Raw genomic sequence first — 15892 nt, 5'->3', positions numbered from 1 at the left:
TTGTCATGAAGGTAGTTTTTAGGTGAGACTCCTGACAATGCACCTCCATTCTAGAGCCGACATCCTTGGCCACGACAATTCCCTCTGTGACACTTCACTCAACTTTATCTTTGGTCAGAATCCTCTTCCAGTCAAAATCTTTCATCGATAACCCTTTACCAGAAATCAGTCCTCTCGTAAAAACACTGCTATTAGAAGCCTAAAGGGAGAGCCCAACTAAAAGGAGAGTCCCACATAAAGTGAGAGACATTGTTAATATGGAGCTCCATGGAGACATTGTTAATGCCAGTAAGGAGCTAACTAATCCCTTAACATTTCATGTTTAATGGCAAGGCCAATAATGAAAGTCATAATTGTCAACCATCAAATATCTATATTGATTATATAATTTTTTCCATAAAATAATAGAACGTTACTAAGGGTTTGTTTGGGTTGGCTTATTTTTTATCTTACGAAAAATAATTTATACAAATAATAAGATTTCATGTTAATTTATAAGTTGTCACTAACGAAATTTTTTTTTTTAATAAGCTAAAATTGAATTTCAATAACCAAACCTCTTTACTTGCCCCACACAAGATGTGCTAGAGAGAAGCAAAGAGAAACATCAAGTTACATCATAAATAGGTAAGGAACACCTGAATGAAAGTAAAAGGAACCATTACAAGAAATTTAAAGGATTAGTCCACCATGAATGGTAGTCACGAAAATTGTATCTTCATAACTTGTTTTTACATAAACCACGTTGACAAACTTATAAATAATAGAGAAAAGAAACTCATTTATTTTCATAATTTGTTTTGCATAAGCTCAAAATAAGCCTTATCCAGACGGACCCTAAATCTTATGCAATTATTTATAAAAAAATAAAAATAATAATTGTTAGAAGTTCAGAGACTCCATTGATGGAGCTTGAGTCAGTTAGAGGAGAGATAAAAGAGAGAAGAGAGAGAAAGGGTTTTGTAACTGAATTTGTATTATCTCAATTGTAAATTGATTACACTGAAGAGTAAAGTATATATAGTGGCTTACAATGATATGTCAGCTGTACATACTTAGCTCAAAGCTTAAACTAAGATTGCTAACACAGATTAAGTAATGCTTTAAGTAATGCTAAGCTAATCTCTAAGCTAACACTTATATATCTCTAATACTCCCCCTTCAAACTGAGGGTGGATCAGATACTCCCAGTTTGTCTCTGAGTTCAAGAAATCTGGCAGTGGAAAGGGGTTTGGTGAGCATGTCAGCCCACTGATATTGAGCAGGGATATGAGAAACCACTAGGCTTTTGTTGAGAACCTTTTCCCTTACAAAGAATATATCCAGCTCCATATGCTTTGTTCTGGAATGCAAAACTGGATTGTGAGCAAGTGACACAACACAGAGATTGTCACAATAAATTTGAGGGACAGAGAAAGGCGCTCTAAGCTCTTTCAAAAGTGACTGCATCCAGAGGATCTCTGCTGATGCCTGAGCTAAGCTTCTGTACTCAGCTTCAGCACTGGATCTAGCAACAAGAGTTTGCTTCTTAGCCCACCAGTTAACAAGGTTAGGGCCTAAGTAAATACATGCTCCTGAAGTGCTTCTCCTGTCATCAGGATCTGAAGCCCAGTCAGCATCACAAAATCCTGTGAGAGAGAGAGGTACAGTAGTAGAGGCAGGTTTGATCAGCAGGCCATGATGAATTATGCCTTGTAGGTACCTTAGGATACGTTTGACAGCTTTCCAATGCCCTTCAGGATCGAAAAAGAGCTCTGATACCATGTTAGAAGTTCAGAGACTCCATTGATGGAGCTTGAGTCCGTTAGAGGAGAGAGAAAAGAGAGAAGAGAGAGAAAGGGTTTTGTAACTGAATTTGTATTATCACAATTGTAAATTGATTACACTGAAGAGTAAAGTATATATAGTGGCTTACAATGATATGCCAGCTGTACATACTTGGCTCAAAGCTTAAACTAAGATTGCTAACACAGTTTAAGTAATGCTTTAAGTAATGCTAAGCTAATCTCTAAGCTAACACTTCTATATCTCTAATAATAATTCAGTTATTTAATAGAAAATAACAACATAATACATAAGATGTAATAAAAGTTAAAATTGATAATCTCTTTGTATTTCTAACATATATAACATATATATATATATAATATTTATTCTCTCACATGATATTAATACACAAAGAATGATGAAAATATGCATTCTTTGAATGATATATTGATAGTTCATGTGTTATTGTTTATGATTGAAATACATGATTTCAAAAGTCATATTTAATACATGAAAAATGTGACAGATATGTATTCTTTGCAAGAGAAATTGGTGGTTCGTGCATGTTATTAGTGACTGAAATACATTATTTCAAAATCGTGTTTAGTTCATGAGCATAAGAGAAAATTCATTGTATGTGATTTATCTAATATTCAATAAATTAAAGTTAATCATATATGAATTTTTAACGTGATTCGTTGGTGTATATTTTATTCAAATTCAAATATAAGAGAAAAAAATTATATGCATTGCAAGTGTAAATTAGTTTTACATTGACGTCGAATATGAATGAGTATTTAGTAGTTATTTTAAAATAGGGTTACAATATAAAATTACATGGCAATATTATGGGTTCTTGTTGTAAAACTATTTTACAACCTCAATCCATCTCCATCAAACTCTAATGATAAAATGAAGTTGAATATGTATTTTTTGTCCATAAGAAAATACTAGTGTATTTTTTGTCTAATAAATGAAAAAGTAATCACATTTAAAGAAGTATTTATTACCTGTTAAAAAATATATATTGTACTCATAAAGTCACAATTCTGTACAAACCATAGGAGTAGGACGTTTTAGAATACATGAATAAAGAACCACAAAGTAAACAACTTGACCACTGCATACAAAAAAATTCATGGATGGGATAGCAGTGTCCCTGCTTAGCTTAAAAAGGATGCCAGGCGTGGATCTGTTCGATGCGGAAGACCAGTTCGAGCTCCCAAAGCTCTACACTTGGCAGCTGCCTGCAGTCATCACATTGAAATTAGTAAAAAAAAACCTTCAACATTCTATTTTGTTCCTTTAAATTTGAAATATCATTCTGTAGTACGAACAGAATTGTCTTAGCAACTTACCACTTGAGCAGCAAATGGTAACATTATCTCTGGTGCCATGTTTGAGCAGATGGCTATAAACAAAATAAGTTAGAGCAAAATCAATTATGCTGAAACTATAAACGTCCATTGTAACCAACAAAAGAAAACGTCCAACAAATGTAAACATGAAGCGATGGCAAGTGTGTCGTCATTTATGTAACTTCACAACTACGACTAAATTTAAGCTCGGTTCTGCATACCACTATCCCAAGATTTTTGACTAGATATTATTAGGAAAGTATTTTCTAATAAAGTTAACTGTAGATACTACAGTGAAGGTTCTAGAACAAATCAGATTGCATGTCTACTGATTAAGATTTCAAGGAGGAAAATATTGGAAGGGGGGTCAGTTTAAAACATCAAAAACCTAGCAGATACATGGAAACAAAGCAAGCTTAGACCGAGACAAATAATCAACCTAGCAGATACATGGAAACTAAGCAGGCTTAGACCTAGACAAATAATCAGGAATGGAACCCCATAACAAGTTTTTTAATGAGTTTAAATCTACATTTCTTTTTAGGGTTCAGGCAAGGGGCGCATCACTAGGATGACCCTAGGAGGACCCCATCCATAGAGGTGAAAGGGGTTAGTATATGGGCCTCATCATAGAGATGTTTTTGTTCTTTTTGTGACTCTATTGTAAACGGTGACACAAGTAAACAAACCAAAAAGAAATACCCAGTTCAAGTCTCAAGTAACAAGCTTAGGAAAAAAGAAGTTGGGTCAGTGACTACACTTACCATACATAATGGCTCCAATAAATGCATCCCCAGCACCAGTGGTATCAATAAGCTCAGAATCTGGTATCTTCTCTGCTGTTCCAATAAAGAATCTCCCACAGACTGTCCCTAATCCATTTACTCTGAATTTTGTCACCACCTGAGAAAATAAATGGGTGAAGGTAAGAGAAAAATATATTTTTTCTAAGCAGTTATCACTATTATCTATTTAACATAGAATTGAACCAACCTAAGTCTATTTATGATGTATACAAATAAAATCAAGTACTGAAACTGACGTTGCTGTAGCAATTTTAATGTCAAATTCGAGTAGCATACAAATCCAAAATTTATATGAATTTCACATTTCTTAATCAATACACATATAACTTATTTGATTTATATGAAGGTAAATACAAAATTGAATCCTAAGAAATGTTGTATAGACTTAGATCTTGATATTAAGATTATAAATAGAAGATGTATCATTCAATTGCTTTAACTTATACATTGATATGCTTCTTGGTGTTGATTGACAGTGACACATAGATCTGACTCCAATATAAACTTGGGTGCCGTTGACCAGTTGATGTTATATTGAAAATGTCATTATATAGCAAAACTGGAAAAAAAATATTTTTCACACATCATGCAGTGATATTCCTTCCAATTTATCTAATGCTTATGAACCGAAAGATGTAATTGGTAAGACACACGCTAATTTTAAGCGTGTGGCTGTACCTCCATGCTTGCTTTTGCATGGCATGTAATTCCACGCTAAATAGGAACCTAGCTACAGTTATGAAATGTGACAAGATTCTTTTGAATTAGCCATATTATTACCTTCTTAATTTTTTTTCTTCTTATGTTCAAACAAAAAAATATATTTTTAAACACCAACTGGAATTTTAGAATATATCTCCACATTAAAATAAAATTTGTACAAGTTATAGGTTCAACAATGTTTTACCGATGATATACAGGTTGGAATGGCCAAGCTTTCATCTTTCTCTTTGTACAGGAGTTCTAAGAAGCTCTCTACATTCCTTTCTTCTACGCTGACATCCTCTGCCAAAAAGAGCATTAAACTTGTAAGTTACATTTGCTCAAAGAAAAGATCGTGACTCAAAGCAATAATAATTTAGAACATTATGCCCCTTTGAGAAGTAAATTAAATAAGTGATTTGAAAAAGCCATTCGTGTGTTCACCATTTGTACTTCTTTCCAACATTAGACAACCATCTTCACCCAGAGTCACAATCACAAACTTGATATTTGGCAATCTTAAAAGCATTGAAACCAATGCACTCGGGATCGATGGTGACTGTGTCCAAGCCTAACAGAATACAAACCAAATCCCATATGAACATCAAGAAAGATGAATCATAGACAGAAGCATATGGACACATCATATATGCAATTAGAGTGCACCCTACCTAAACAGCAATTCAAGCTAATCATGACATAATACAAGAGTTAAAAAGTAAATGTATAATGAATTTCCAAAACTGAGGAAACTGCTTGTTGTTTGAAGGTGGGGGGGGCTGAAAACAACATGAAGTGTTGAAAGTTGACTAAACGTCTCCCTTTTACTGGGAGTTCAGAAGATAAACATTTTCTAACAAGCCTTACTATCAACATACTAATGAATCCAAATTTATATAGTCCAAATAATGTAAAAATGCATGTAAGCCCCTCATATTACCTGTGGAAACCTTGCTGAACATACAACAAAATCAGCAAGCGTCAATAGCTCATCCAACCCTTCCCTTGGTGATTCTGCCTCAACTAAAATAGGAATATTATTGCGAGCTGCCTGTACATGAAAATTCAACGATTAACCAAGGTTGTCAAATTCAAAAGAACAGACCAGAACAGACAAGTATTGATGGACAGACTCACAAAACAGGAATTAGGTTCACAACCCAATACAGAAAAAAGAGCATTACAAATTCAAAATCAATGGACAAATTAAAAAATCACAAAGTTCAAAATTACTAAAGACTAAAGAGTGAAAGATAGGGGGACTGGGCTCCCCCCATTGGAGCTGGATTCAACTCGGTAGACCTAGGTATCAGCACATCAGAGTTAGGTTCATTCACCTCATTGGCCTTTTGGGTTCATTGCAAACTCACAACGATGGGTTTGTTCATGTTTCCTGGTTTATGACTTTATTTACTCTAGGAACTATGGTGGGGTTGAGACTCAGTGAAGCGTCATTCACCTCCTTTGTAAATTTGTTTACGTCTAAGAGAAAATAGCTATTATATTGTAGACTCGTTCAATCGTCCTCAAAATCACAATTCTATCCAATTCTATACGAGTTTTTCTTAGTCTTCATGGGTTTACACAGAAACGATACTGTAAGCAAGTTAACTCAGTTTTGATACCTAGAATCATAAGATTGTATGAGTTAACTTGGGAGTTTGAGAAACAAGTTCATGCAGACTAAGTGTATCAAGTATTATATCTATCATAACATTATAGCTCCCATACACCATGCGGGAACCAAAAAGAAACCTCTCCAGCAAGACATATCAAAGCCCCAACAAGTAAGCATTATGTCTGATTTTATCGTCTTCTTGAATAACTTTGAAGTGACAACCGACAACTAAAGGTAATGTATAGTTTACCAGTATGAATGTCTTAAAAAGTCATCCAGCAATCGTGGAAGAGATGCAAGAACAAGTGCGATGATGATTACCTCTCGTGCCACAAATAGAGCAGTTTCGGTAGACATTCCGTCAAAATATACTAATCCTGCTCCATCAAATGCAGACTTTAACATTGTCTGGGACAAATCATCTGGCACCAAGGGAGGATCTCCAGGGGTGTAAATACTTGTGCGAGTTTTTCTGAGAGTATTACTTATAATTAGTTGACTTAATTAAACTATAGAAAGCCTAGGTAGTTTGCCTCATTTCCATTTAATCATATATTTCTATTTTAATTTTCTCTAATTAAAATTAAAGAAAAAGCCATGACAATATTAATCTGTGTAAAGTAAAGGGTAAAACATACAAAGCAACTGGCTTACGTTTGGGTGTCTACTAGTACATATGAAAATGTTGAACTACCACCCTTGGCTACCTGAAAAAATGAAACCAATAACCTTTCAACTCAGAAAGTGATAACTAATCAGGATAGAAGTGAAAACAGTGAAGCAGAACAATTCTTTAAAACATTATTGCATCCAGACAAAAGTAATGAAATGAACATATTTGGACCTTGTAAAAATAAATAGAACCAACAGTTAATCATAATAATCATTCAAATTTCGAACGATATACATGCTTAATGCAACAAGTTCGAGAAAAAAAGCAATGAATCATCCATTCCAATTTCTAATAGAAATCAATAAAATGAACAAGGTGAATCTTATCTTACAACAATAAAGGAAGTATCAACACCATCAGCTTCTAGTTCCTCCAATATACTTCTTCCTTGTGCATCATCAGCAACCTTGGAAATGAGTTTAGGTTTCAAGCCGAGTCGCGCAGCACAAGTTAAAGCATTACCAGCATTTCCACCTCCTTGAACCTTGGAGGAAGTTGTTCGCACCTTATCGTCTGGTTTTGGATATCCGTCTACAGTAGCTAAGAAATCCACCGTCGTCATTCCGAATCCAACCTGCACACACAAAATTCTATATATCTATCTATCTATCTATTCATCTATATATGCACATTCACAGAGAGAGAGAGAGAGACGAACGACGATGTGATTTTGAGGAAGAGGAGGAACGGCGTGAGCTGAGATTTTGATACTTTTGCGACGGAATGTGATTGACTGAAAGGTGAAAAATAAGAAGAAATGAGAATTGAAGAAAAATACAGTGGAATATGATTGAAGAAAAGAGAGTAGTACTACTACGTGAGAATGGAGGTGTCGTGGAAATTGATGAGGAAAAGAGGATGAATGATGTGTGTGGAAGATTGTGCCATTGGATGGTTTTGAAATGGATGTCATCGGAGAATCAACGGTGGTTCTGATCAAGCTTCGGTGGAATGTGATTGATACTGAAACTCGTTGAAGAAGACGGTGACCAAATCCGAAGTTTTCAAAAACATTAATAAATTAATTGATAAATTGGATCTGGATTTAAATTTTAACACAAAAGTCGTTGTAGTATAGTGGTAAGTATTCCCGCCTGTCACGCGGGTGACCCGGGTTCGATCCCCGGCAACGGCGTATATTTTTTCTTAATTATTATCTACTTAATTATATATCATAGTTATTATATATCATAGTTACTTCTTATCTTTCTATCACCAAAAGTGGCTGTAGTTTAGTGGTTAGAATTCCACGTTGTGGCCGTGGAGACCTGGGCTCGAATCCCAGCAGCCACACTTTTTTTTCTTTTTCTGCAGCTATTTTTTCTTTCACAAAAACGCAGCCACACTTTTTTTTCTTTTTCTGCAGCTATTTTTTCTTTCACAAAAACAAAACAGAGAAAATCTTATCTTCAAAGTATTTCTCGACTTTGTTTCCTTCCTCCTAGAAATTTAACATCAATAACTTGTTACAAAATTTTAAACTTTTTTACCACAATTTTTTTCCCAGCCTTAGTTGCACAGTTTTCATATTTATTGGTAATCTTTATTTTGTTTCTTTGGTCTCACATTCTCTTACTCACACAATGAATCAGAAGGAAACTATTGACTGGTTCATGAAACTTGCTAGAAAAAAAGAAAAAAAAAACACAAATAACGCTGTTTGGCTATTCTATAGAACCTGCTCCTCTAGTCCGGATTTCACACATTTGATACATTGGTGGTTATCGATCAAAATTGGATGGTTTAGATCCAAACTCGGTGTTTTGAATTATAAAACGAAGACATGTATTTTTTTTTTAAACCATCCTATCCAATGTCTCTGATGTGTGAATGTGAGCTCTCTTTAATCAGTATATCCAAACTACCAAATTACTTTATAGCTCCACGGAAGTAATTTTACATAAACTAATAACTACACGAGCATGTTTTAAACAAGTGTAGGAGCCACACTTTTTTGTAACAATTTCAGATGAATTCATGACCAATTGAAAGTGCATGTAATTAGGTCCTTTTCCAATTGTGTCGTTAGCTTAGATTAACTGCATCAACTTAATCATTAAGAGTAAAACAAGGAATACTAGATGTCACTACAGATTTCGTGAAACAAAAGATCAAGAACAATTGACCAATATCATTTCCTTTAAAAAAAAACTCATCCATCTAGCTTGATAAATCTACTGCATGAAAGACGCGAGGCGCTGATCATTGCGAAGAGGAAGACCACTCCGTGCCCCTAGTGCTCTGCACTTGGCAGCTGCCTGCAATTGGTATAATAATGCATAAACTTCTTATAGCAAAGAAATTCATCCAATTTCCAACAAAAAACGCATGCAAATTTGATTTTAAAAATAATTATCACTTGAGTGCTAGACTATTACCACATTAGCAGCAAAGCATAGCATTTTCTCTGGTGCAAAGTTGGCACAGATAGCTGAAAGCAGTCAAGGACAACTTGTATAAACAATAAAGCAGTGGTGATTTGAGAGTCACAAGGACATGATATGAAATAAAGGTGACACATTACCATAGAGAACAGCTCCGGCGAATGCATCACCGGCACCTGTGGTATCAATAAGTTCTGATGGTTGTATGTTTTCAGCTGTTCCAATGTATAGCCTACCACAAATTGTTCCTATACCTTCTGCTCGCAATTTAGTGACCGACTGTAAGTGAAGAAATGATAATATAATAAGTGTACCAAAATTGCAAATCAGGTACAATCCGCTTTATAAGTTCAAAGATACAAGAAAAAGACTTCACTTCTGTAACATTACAGCAGACAAAATATTCTAGTTTCATTAAGATTACCGATGATATGCACGTTGGGATGCATATGCTCCTATTCTTTTTTGTTTCCAGAGATTCGAGCAATTCGTCAACATCTATTTCTTCAGTGGATGGAACCTCTGCCAGAAAAGCAAAGTAATTGAAAAGAACATTTTTAGTGTATACATTAAGAGAAGATACAGCATACAATTGATAATCGACGCAATCATAAAAAAGGTTGTATGTACTGACCATTAGCACTTCTCTCAAGCATTATGCAACCATCTTTTCCAAAAGTTACAATCACAAATTTGATTTCGGGCAAGCTTAGAAGCATAGAAACAAGTGCTTTTGGAATAGTTGCTGCCTCTGTCCATGCCTATCACCAAAATAGGTGCGGTAGAGGAAAATATTCAATCCCACCTCAGACTTAAAAACAAGGTTCTAGTAAACGACAAGGACAAGTATTATGCGAAACTATAAGATTTATAGAAAAAACATAATGTAATTGTTGAAAACAAAGCTTATACAAGAACTTTACAATTATTTTTTTGTTACTATATATCACTTTCTAATGAAAACGGTGAACTTGCCTGCGGAAACTGTGCAGCACATACGACATAATCAACTACTTTCAGGAGATCATCCAACCCTTCTCTTAGCCTTTCTGCATCCATTAAGATAGGTATATTCTTCTTAACTGCCTGTACTGAAAAATACAAGATTTGTTTAAATTCTAATCTGGTCAAGCTCTTTTTCTCATGCTCAACCTCCTTTACCAGAAGATTATAAATTAAAAGACACTAATTGGATAACTTTAGCATATTTTACAACTAAAAGACAAAAACATGAATATCAGGAAGCTTCAGAAATCATGTAAACAATAACCTCGTGTGCAACAACTAGAGCAGTTTCATGCAATCTCCCATCAAGATAAGCAATTCTCGCTCCATTCAATGCAGATAATAAACTTGATTCAGGAAGATCGTCTGGTTTCATCGGAGGAAATCCTGGGGTATGTATACAAGTACGTGACTTGCTGAAACATTACACTAAAAATTAGTCAAGTTATAAATCAAATTTTCAATAGCTGCATTAACATGACATCCTTGAAAATCTAATTATAAAACAAATCATGATAGAACATAGTTTTTATTCCTACTAAGAATACACATTTATTCTCTCTCACACGTGCACTTTCTGCTACTTAAAACAACGGTTTCAGGTATTGTCAAGTATCTAAACAAACTAGAGCAGAAACTTCATGTGAAGTGATTTTCATATTACAAATGAAAATAAGGGACATCATGCTTATTGCTTTGTATTATCATTTATTTCTGCTAAGGATGCTACCAACAAATAAATGGAAGACTAAGCCAATGAACATTACGTTTGGTTGTCAACAATGATATATGTAAATGGTGAAGTTCCTTCCTTAGATACCTGCAAATAAAAAGCTCAATAATTAACAACCTCAAGCAGCATATGCATTACCAATATTTAAAAGAAACAAATATAAATAAATAGCCAAAGAGTAAACTTTGATCATGGGTTATATATTTCCATATAGTAAAAAGTTTCAACTGCAAACAAACTTAAATCCAATGACAGCATGCTAAAAAATACCACTATAAAGGAGGTATCTACACCATCAGCTTGAAATTCATCTAATATGCTCCTTCCCTGAGTGTCGTCTGCAACCTATTAGGAGAATCAAACAGGTTTATTTTTAAGTCATACCACAAACACAAATGAATAGAGATGCCTAGAGTGTGTGTGTGTGTGTGTGTGTGCTAGTTAAAAACCTTGGAGATGATCCTTGGCTTGAGCCCTAAGCGAGCTGCGCATGTTAAGGCGTTGCCTGTGTTGCCTCCTCCTTGAGTCTAAAGAAAACAACGCAGATTCAACTCACAACAATCTCTAATAAAATATGATTTCAAGACTACATAATTTAAACTAAGTTTTATTTGTTTACATTCATAAAATTTTTTAAAAAAATCTCGCCCAGCCAAACTTATTAAAATCAAACTATTTTTCCAGAAGCTACTAAAACAACTGTCCAATAGAATTAGATTTCAGATTTTGTTTCGTATTCTGATTATATTTAAAAGAGGAAACACACAGTAACAAAAGTTTAATTGCTCACAAGTTCCCTAAACTGTTTGGATATTTTTAAATAGTTTTATGCAGTAAAAGAATATTTGTAATTTAGTCCCTAAACTTGTTAATAATTTATAATTAAGTCCCTAAATTTTAAAAGTAAATTAATTGAATCTAAAACTAATAAATAATTTTGAATTTAGTCCAGGTGAAATTTAATCTACTTTATAATTCTATTTTAAACTTTTAAATAATTTGTATTTGAATAGCTAAATTCAGAGACATAATAACAAATTATTTAAAAGTTTGAATAGCTAAATTTAGAGACATAATTACTTTTTTTTTTAAGGATTAGAGACATAAGTACTTAATTACAGATGATTTACAACTTTATAATCCAATTATAACTATTTTTACTTCAGGTCCTAAAAAATACTATTTGTTGTTAGTGCTTCTGATGGAAAAAGAAATAATGATGAATATAGTTGAAAAGAAGAAGAAGCACCTTGAAGGAAGTGCTTCTGATTTTTTGATCTGGCTTGGGAAAAGAAGCAACAGTGGCCAATAAATCCAAGCCCACTGCTCCACACCCCACCTGCACAAACACAATAAAGGTTACTTTTTTAAGTTTCAAAGATGAAAAGGGAGTGATTGAATCAAAGAGAGAACTTACCACAATGGAATTTTCTTGAAGGAATTCACCAGACATAGTGCTCACTCAAACTCAGTCAAAACCAAAGGTGTAATTGCAGGCTAAGATTATGATTATTTCAAGAAAATTATTAGTAGCTTAAAATTATTTTTAAATTACAGATATACCCTGTTGTATTGTACATAAGCACCATTTTTATTGAATTATTTATGCTTATCACACATTATGCAGGCAATTAGAAATGTTGTTTGTCTTATTATAGTGCAAACTGTTTGTCTTTTATTGCAGATTAATAATCTAGTTTTTCTGTGATCTTTTATTCTCCTGTGTTATTGTATAAACATGCTGAAAACTTCAAAACTGGTTTGAAGTTAAAAAAAATTCCATTTTTACCTCTCCAATCAAGACCATATTGATGGATTTAAGAAATGCATTTTTGAGGACAAAGTGCAAAACTATAATAATTTATTTAAAAATCAAAGGATAAATAGTCATTTTCATGCTTGAATGTGTAACGAATAGTCACAATTGTGCATGTATCAAAATTCTAAAATAGTTTCTGATTGTGCACTACGTTAGCAAAATAGTCAATAACGTTGAAATGCTCTGTTAATATTGTCATATTAGTTCTTTGATATACTTACTCACGAGACTATTTTGGAATTTCAATACATTGAAAGACTATTGTGGTTACTTACATTGAGACTATTTTATAATTTGAGGTCTTATGAAGCTTTTTCTTGATTGATGCCAATTTTGCAGCAAAGGTTACTGGATTGAGGCATTATTGGATTACTTTCCCTCTCACACATCTCTGGACATAATTGTTGTAAGCAAGACATCCTCACTTGTTTCCTCTGCATTTTATCTTTGTAGTGATGAATGATGATGATGAGATCAGTGTCCTCGATGGCGGAAAGATGCCAGGGGCCACCATCGCCCAAAGATTGGTCATGACAGTTGTCAAAATATCTCCTGCCACACTCCGCCATAGCCGATATTTGACAATATTAAATGAAATATATGTCCTTGTGCTATTTCCTCTTTGTTCCCGAGTTTGTTTTCAGGTTAGTTATTGGACAGATTTTACTTTTTGCTCGACTCAATTCTAGACTACAGGATTTATTTCCCTTTAAAACTAGAGGTCAAGACAAAAAACAATGTCATTTCTTCTTTCTAATCTCAGTTTTTCTTTCTGAAGTTCGAGCAGACTTGATGCAAACATGACATTTAATTGATTAAACCGAACGGTTTGCTTACAAACTTGTAGCATTTCTATATTATTTACATACTGTGCAGAAGAAACTCAAAGCCATACATCAGTTTGTTATTTCAATTATTAGACTGGAATGTGCTTGTTTCTCTCAACAATATATCTCTCTTCTAAGCACCTGTAGTAGCCATAGCTCCCAAATGAAAATGTTGAGGTAGACATTGTGAGTCATTGCAACCTGCATCATTTTCTTCCTCTGTGTCCCAAAGGAAACTTGCATATGCTGCTTGTACATGACTGATATCAAATACATAAGCTATTGTTAGAATGCATTTCCCAACATGTAAGGTCAAAACATGATCTAAAAAGTACAACAATGATCTGAATTGAATGTTATGAATGAAGCAGATGATATTGTACCTGTCTTCAGGAGAGGCCTGTACTGCTCGTTCAAAATAACTAGAGGCTCTTTCTTCGTCGTGATGTAGCTCCCAAACTAGTTTCCCATACTGTGATAGAACTTCGCCGTCATTTGGGTCTGCTAGTATGGCTCTGGAATAATACTCCTCTGCTCCTTCAAGGTCTTGTTTGCTCTGTCAAATCAAAACAACATCAATTTTGTATTCATCACCAATAGTACTATAGTATATCCCCTAACAAATCAAGTTTGTGTGTTGAAAAAAATACGGTCTATAAGTTGTTTTCAGCTTATTTATGTTAGCTCTCTAGGATAACTTTTATCAAAACAGTTTGATTTTATTTTTGTATATATAAAAATAACATGTATAAACACTTACTTATAAGTGTTTGTGTTATAAGTACTTAATTAAGTTGTTTATTGTAAAAGAAGGAAATATAAGTTACCTGATATAAAAATTGAGCATAATTCCTCAGAAACAATGGATTTCCTGGATTTTGCTGAACCATTTTCTTGTAATATTGTTCCACCCCATGATTATTATTGTCATCTCCATCATTCCTTTCAGGATCCATGGAATTATAATCACCACGTCCATTGCCTCCTCCTCTGCAGCCACCACCTATGCCATCACCACCACAGAAATCAACACCAAGTCCCTTTGCAAGATACATCTCATTATCACAAAACTCTCCCTCCTCGTCAAAACTCACCCTGCAAACTCTATCCACTTCTTCACTCTGCATCATTCTATTCATCACACTGAACTCATCATAGCCTTCTTCATCTTCAATATCACTTTCTTCCACATCTTCCTCTTCTTCACGCAAGCCAGTTCGCTTAGAAAGAGAGAAAGATGGAATGGTCTCAAGGGCCAAACCTCTTTGTTGTCTAGCTGAATACCTCTTAGAAGAAGAGTCCATATAGTTGAATCTCTCTTCATTGTTGTTGAAAGTAGTAGCATAGGCTAAGTCTTCCAAGTTTCCTTCAGATTGAACTCTTCTAAACCCTTTGTTTTGTCTTTCAAGGTCAGCAATGGAGGGTGAAATTGGAGAAGAACTGCATGAGAGTCTGTGATTGTTATGATGATGATGTTGGATTGAAGTGGTTGGTGGTGGTAGATGCTTGAGTGCATGACAAGTTTCAAGGTGAAGACTTTGAATATGAGTAGGAGTATTATCTGTGAAGGAAGATATGAGAGAACCAAGAACTGGTGTTGAAGAGCTTCTTAGCAACATGTTTTCTGATTGGTTAATGATGATTAAGTTTGAGAATAACTTTTATAAGGTTGTCCCTTGATTCTTTGCTTTTGGAATACAAGTATAAAACACTGAAGAAAAATGGAAAAAAGAAAGTTAGAAATAATTTTTTCAATGAAAAACTAGAACTTAAAAAAACATATTGCTTTTTGAAAGAAAAGAGTAATTGGAATTTGGCATAACTACAACACAAAGGAGAAGAAAGAAGCAATACCATTTAATTAAAAAAGAAAAAGGCAATACCTTTTTAGATGTTGGAGAGTTATCAGATGACAGAAAAGAATTTTGTAGCAGTAGAGAACAACTCAGAACTATTTGGTTTTTATAAATAAAACTAGGGTGATCTCTTATTATATATATATAGGGGGAAACTGTAGATGACCACTAATATTCTTATTGGACTATTCTGGAAGAAAAAAAAATATTTATTTTTATTTTTTTAAATAAAGATAAAATAAAGAGCAAAGACTTATTTTGGTCCTTCACAATTTTCACGAGAGTCAATTTAGTCGTTGTCAAAAATAAAACTCAAACTCTCAAAGTAGCCTCCAAATTTTTAT

The 15892-nt window shown here is 34.0% G+C and overlaps 3 protein-coding genes, 1 long non-coding RNA gene and 2 other non-coding genes across 8 annotated transcripts; 3 read left to right on the top strand and 3 right to left on the bottom strand.

Annotated features, from left to right (window-relative positions):
- Window positions 1-2752: 2752 nt before the first annotated feature.
- On the bottom strand, window positions 2753-7942 carry LOC146910348 (uncharacterized). Of its 3 annotated transcripts, none has more exons than XM_085722525.1 (11): window positions 7742-7942; window positions 7583-7657; window positions 7256-7498; window positions 6906-6958; window positions 6573-6723; window positions 5574-5684; window positions 5078-5204; window positions 4839-4936; window positions 3890-4028; window positions 3126-3178; window positions 2753-3014 (listed from the first exon to the last, which is right to left on the bottom strand). In XM_085722525.1, the coding sequence occupies exons 1-11, from the start codon at window positions 7835-7837 to the stop codon at window positions 2931-2933; spliced, it is 1230 nt and encodes a 409-aa protein (XP_085578651.1). In that variant the 5' UTR covers window positions 7838-7942; the 3' UTR covers window positions 2753-2930. The 3 variants fall into 3 exon arrangements, with proteins under 3 accessions (XP_085578651.1, XP_085578650.1, XP_085578648.1); XM_085722524.1 differs by having other exon boundaries at window positions 7739-7913; XM_085722522.1 differs by having other exon boundaries at window positions 7583-7915.
- A 45-nt stretch (window positions 7943-7987) lies between these two features.
- TRNAD-GUC (transfer RNA aspartic acid (anticodon GUC)) lies at window positions 7988-8059 on the top strand. The gene has a single exon. It is a non-coding gene; the product is annotated as a tRNA-Asp (tRNA).
- Window positions 8060-8145: 86 nt separating this feature from the next.
- Window positions 8146-8217, top strand: TRNAH-GUG (transfer RNA histidin (anticodon GUG)). Its single transcript has one exon. It is a non-coding gene; the product is annotated as a tRNA-His (tRNA).
- Window positions 8218-8777: 560 nt separating this feature from the next.
- On the bottom strand, window positions 8778-12543 carry LOC146910345 (uncharacterized). The gene is made up of 12 exons (XM_085722526.1): window positions 12464-12543; window positions 12296-12385; window positions 11496-11573; window positions 11317-11391; window positions 11081-11133; window positions 10579-10729; window positions 10284-10394; window positions 9943-10069; window positions 9733-9830; window positions 9449-9587; window positions 9303-9355; window positions 8778-9182 (listed from the first exon to the last, which is right to left on the bottom strand). Exons 1-12 carry the CDS (start codon window positions 12497-12499, stop codon window positions 9099-9101), a joined length of 1095 nt encoding a protein of 364 aa, XP_085578652.1. The 5' UTR covers window positions 12500-12543; the 3' UTR covers window positions 8778-9098.
- LOC146910344 (uncharacterized) lies at window positions 12392-14251 on the top strand. The gene is made up of 2 exons (XR_015017480.1): window positions 12392-12530; window positions 13205-14251. It is a non-coding gene; the product is annotated as an uncharacterized LOC146910344 (long non-coding RNA).
- Window positions 13655-15658, bottom strand: LOC146910343 (uncharacterized). Its single transcript, XM_085722527.1, has 4 exons — window positions 15576-15658; window positions 14520-15403; window positions 14076-14248; window positions 13655-13952 (listed from the first exon to the last, which is right to left on the bottom strand). The coding sequence occupies exons 2-4, from the start codon at window positions 15309-15311 to the stop codon at window positions 13826-13828; spliced, it is 1092 nt and encodes a 363-aa protein (XP_085578653.1). The 5' UTR covers window positions 15312-15403; window positions 15576-15658; the 3' UTR covers window positions 13655-13825.
- Between the last annotated feature and the right edge of the window lie 234 nt (window positions 15659-15892).

This window comes from Medicago sativa, chromosome 7 (genome assembly GCF_051527215.1).
Source record: "Medicago sativa cultivar Bolivia chromosome 7, Bolivia_mono, whole genome shotgun sequence".
Classification (NCBI taxonomy): Eukaryota; Viridiplantae; Streptophyta; class Magnoliopsida; order Fabales; family Fabaceae; genus Medicago; species Medicago sativa.
The sequence above is the reverse complement of the archived record's forward strand: the minus strand, read 5'-3'. Positions and strand labels throughout refer to the sequence as shown.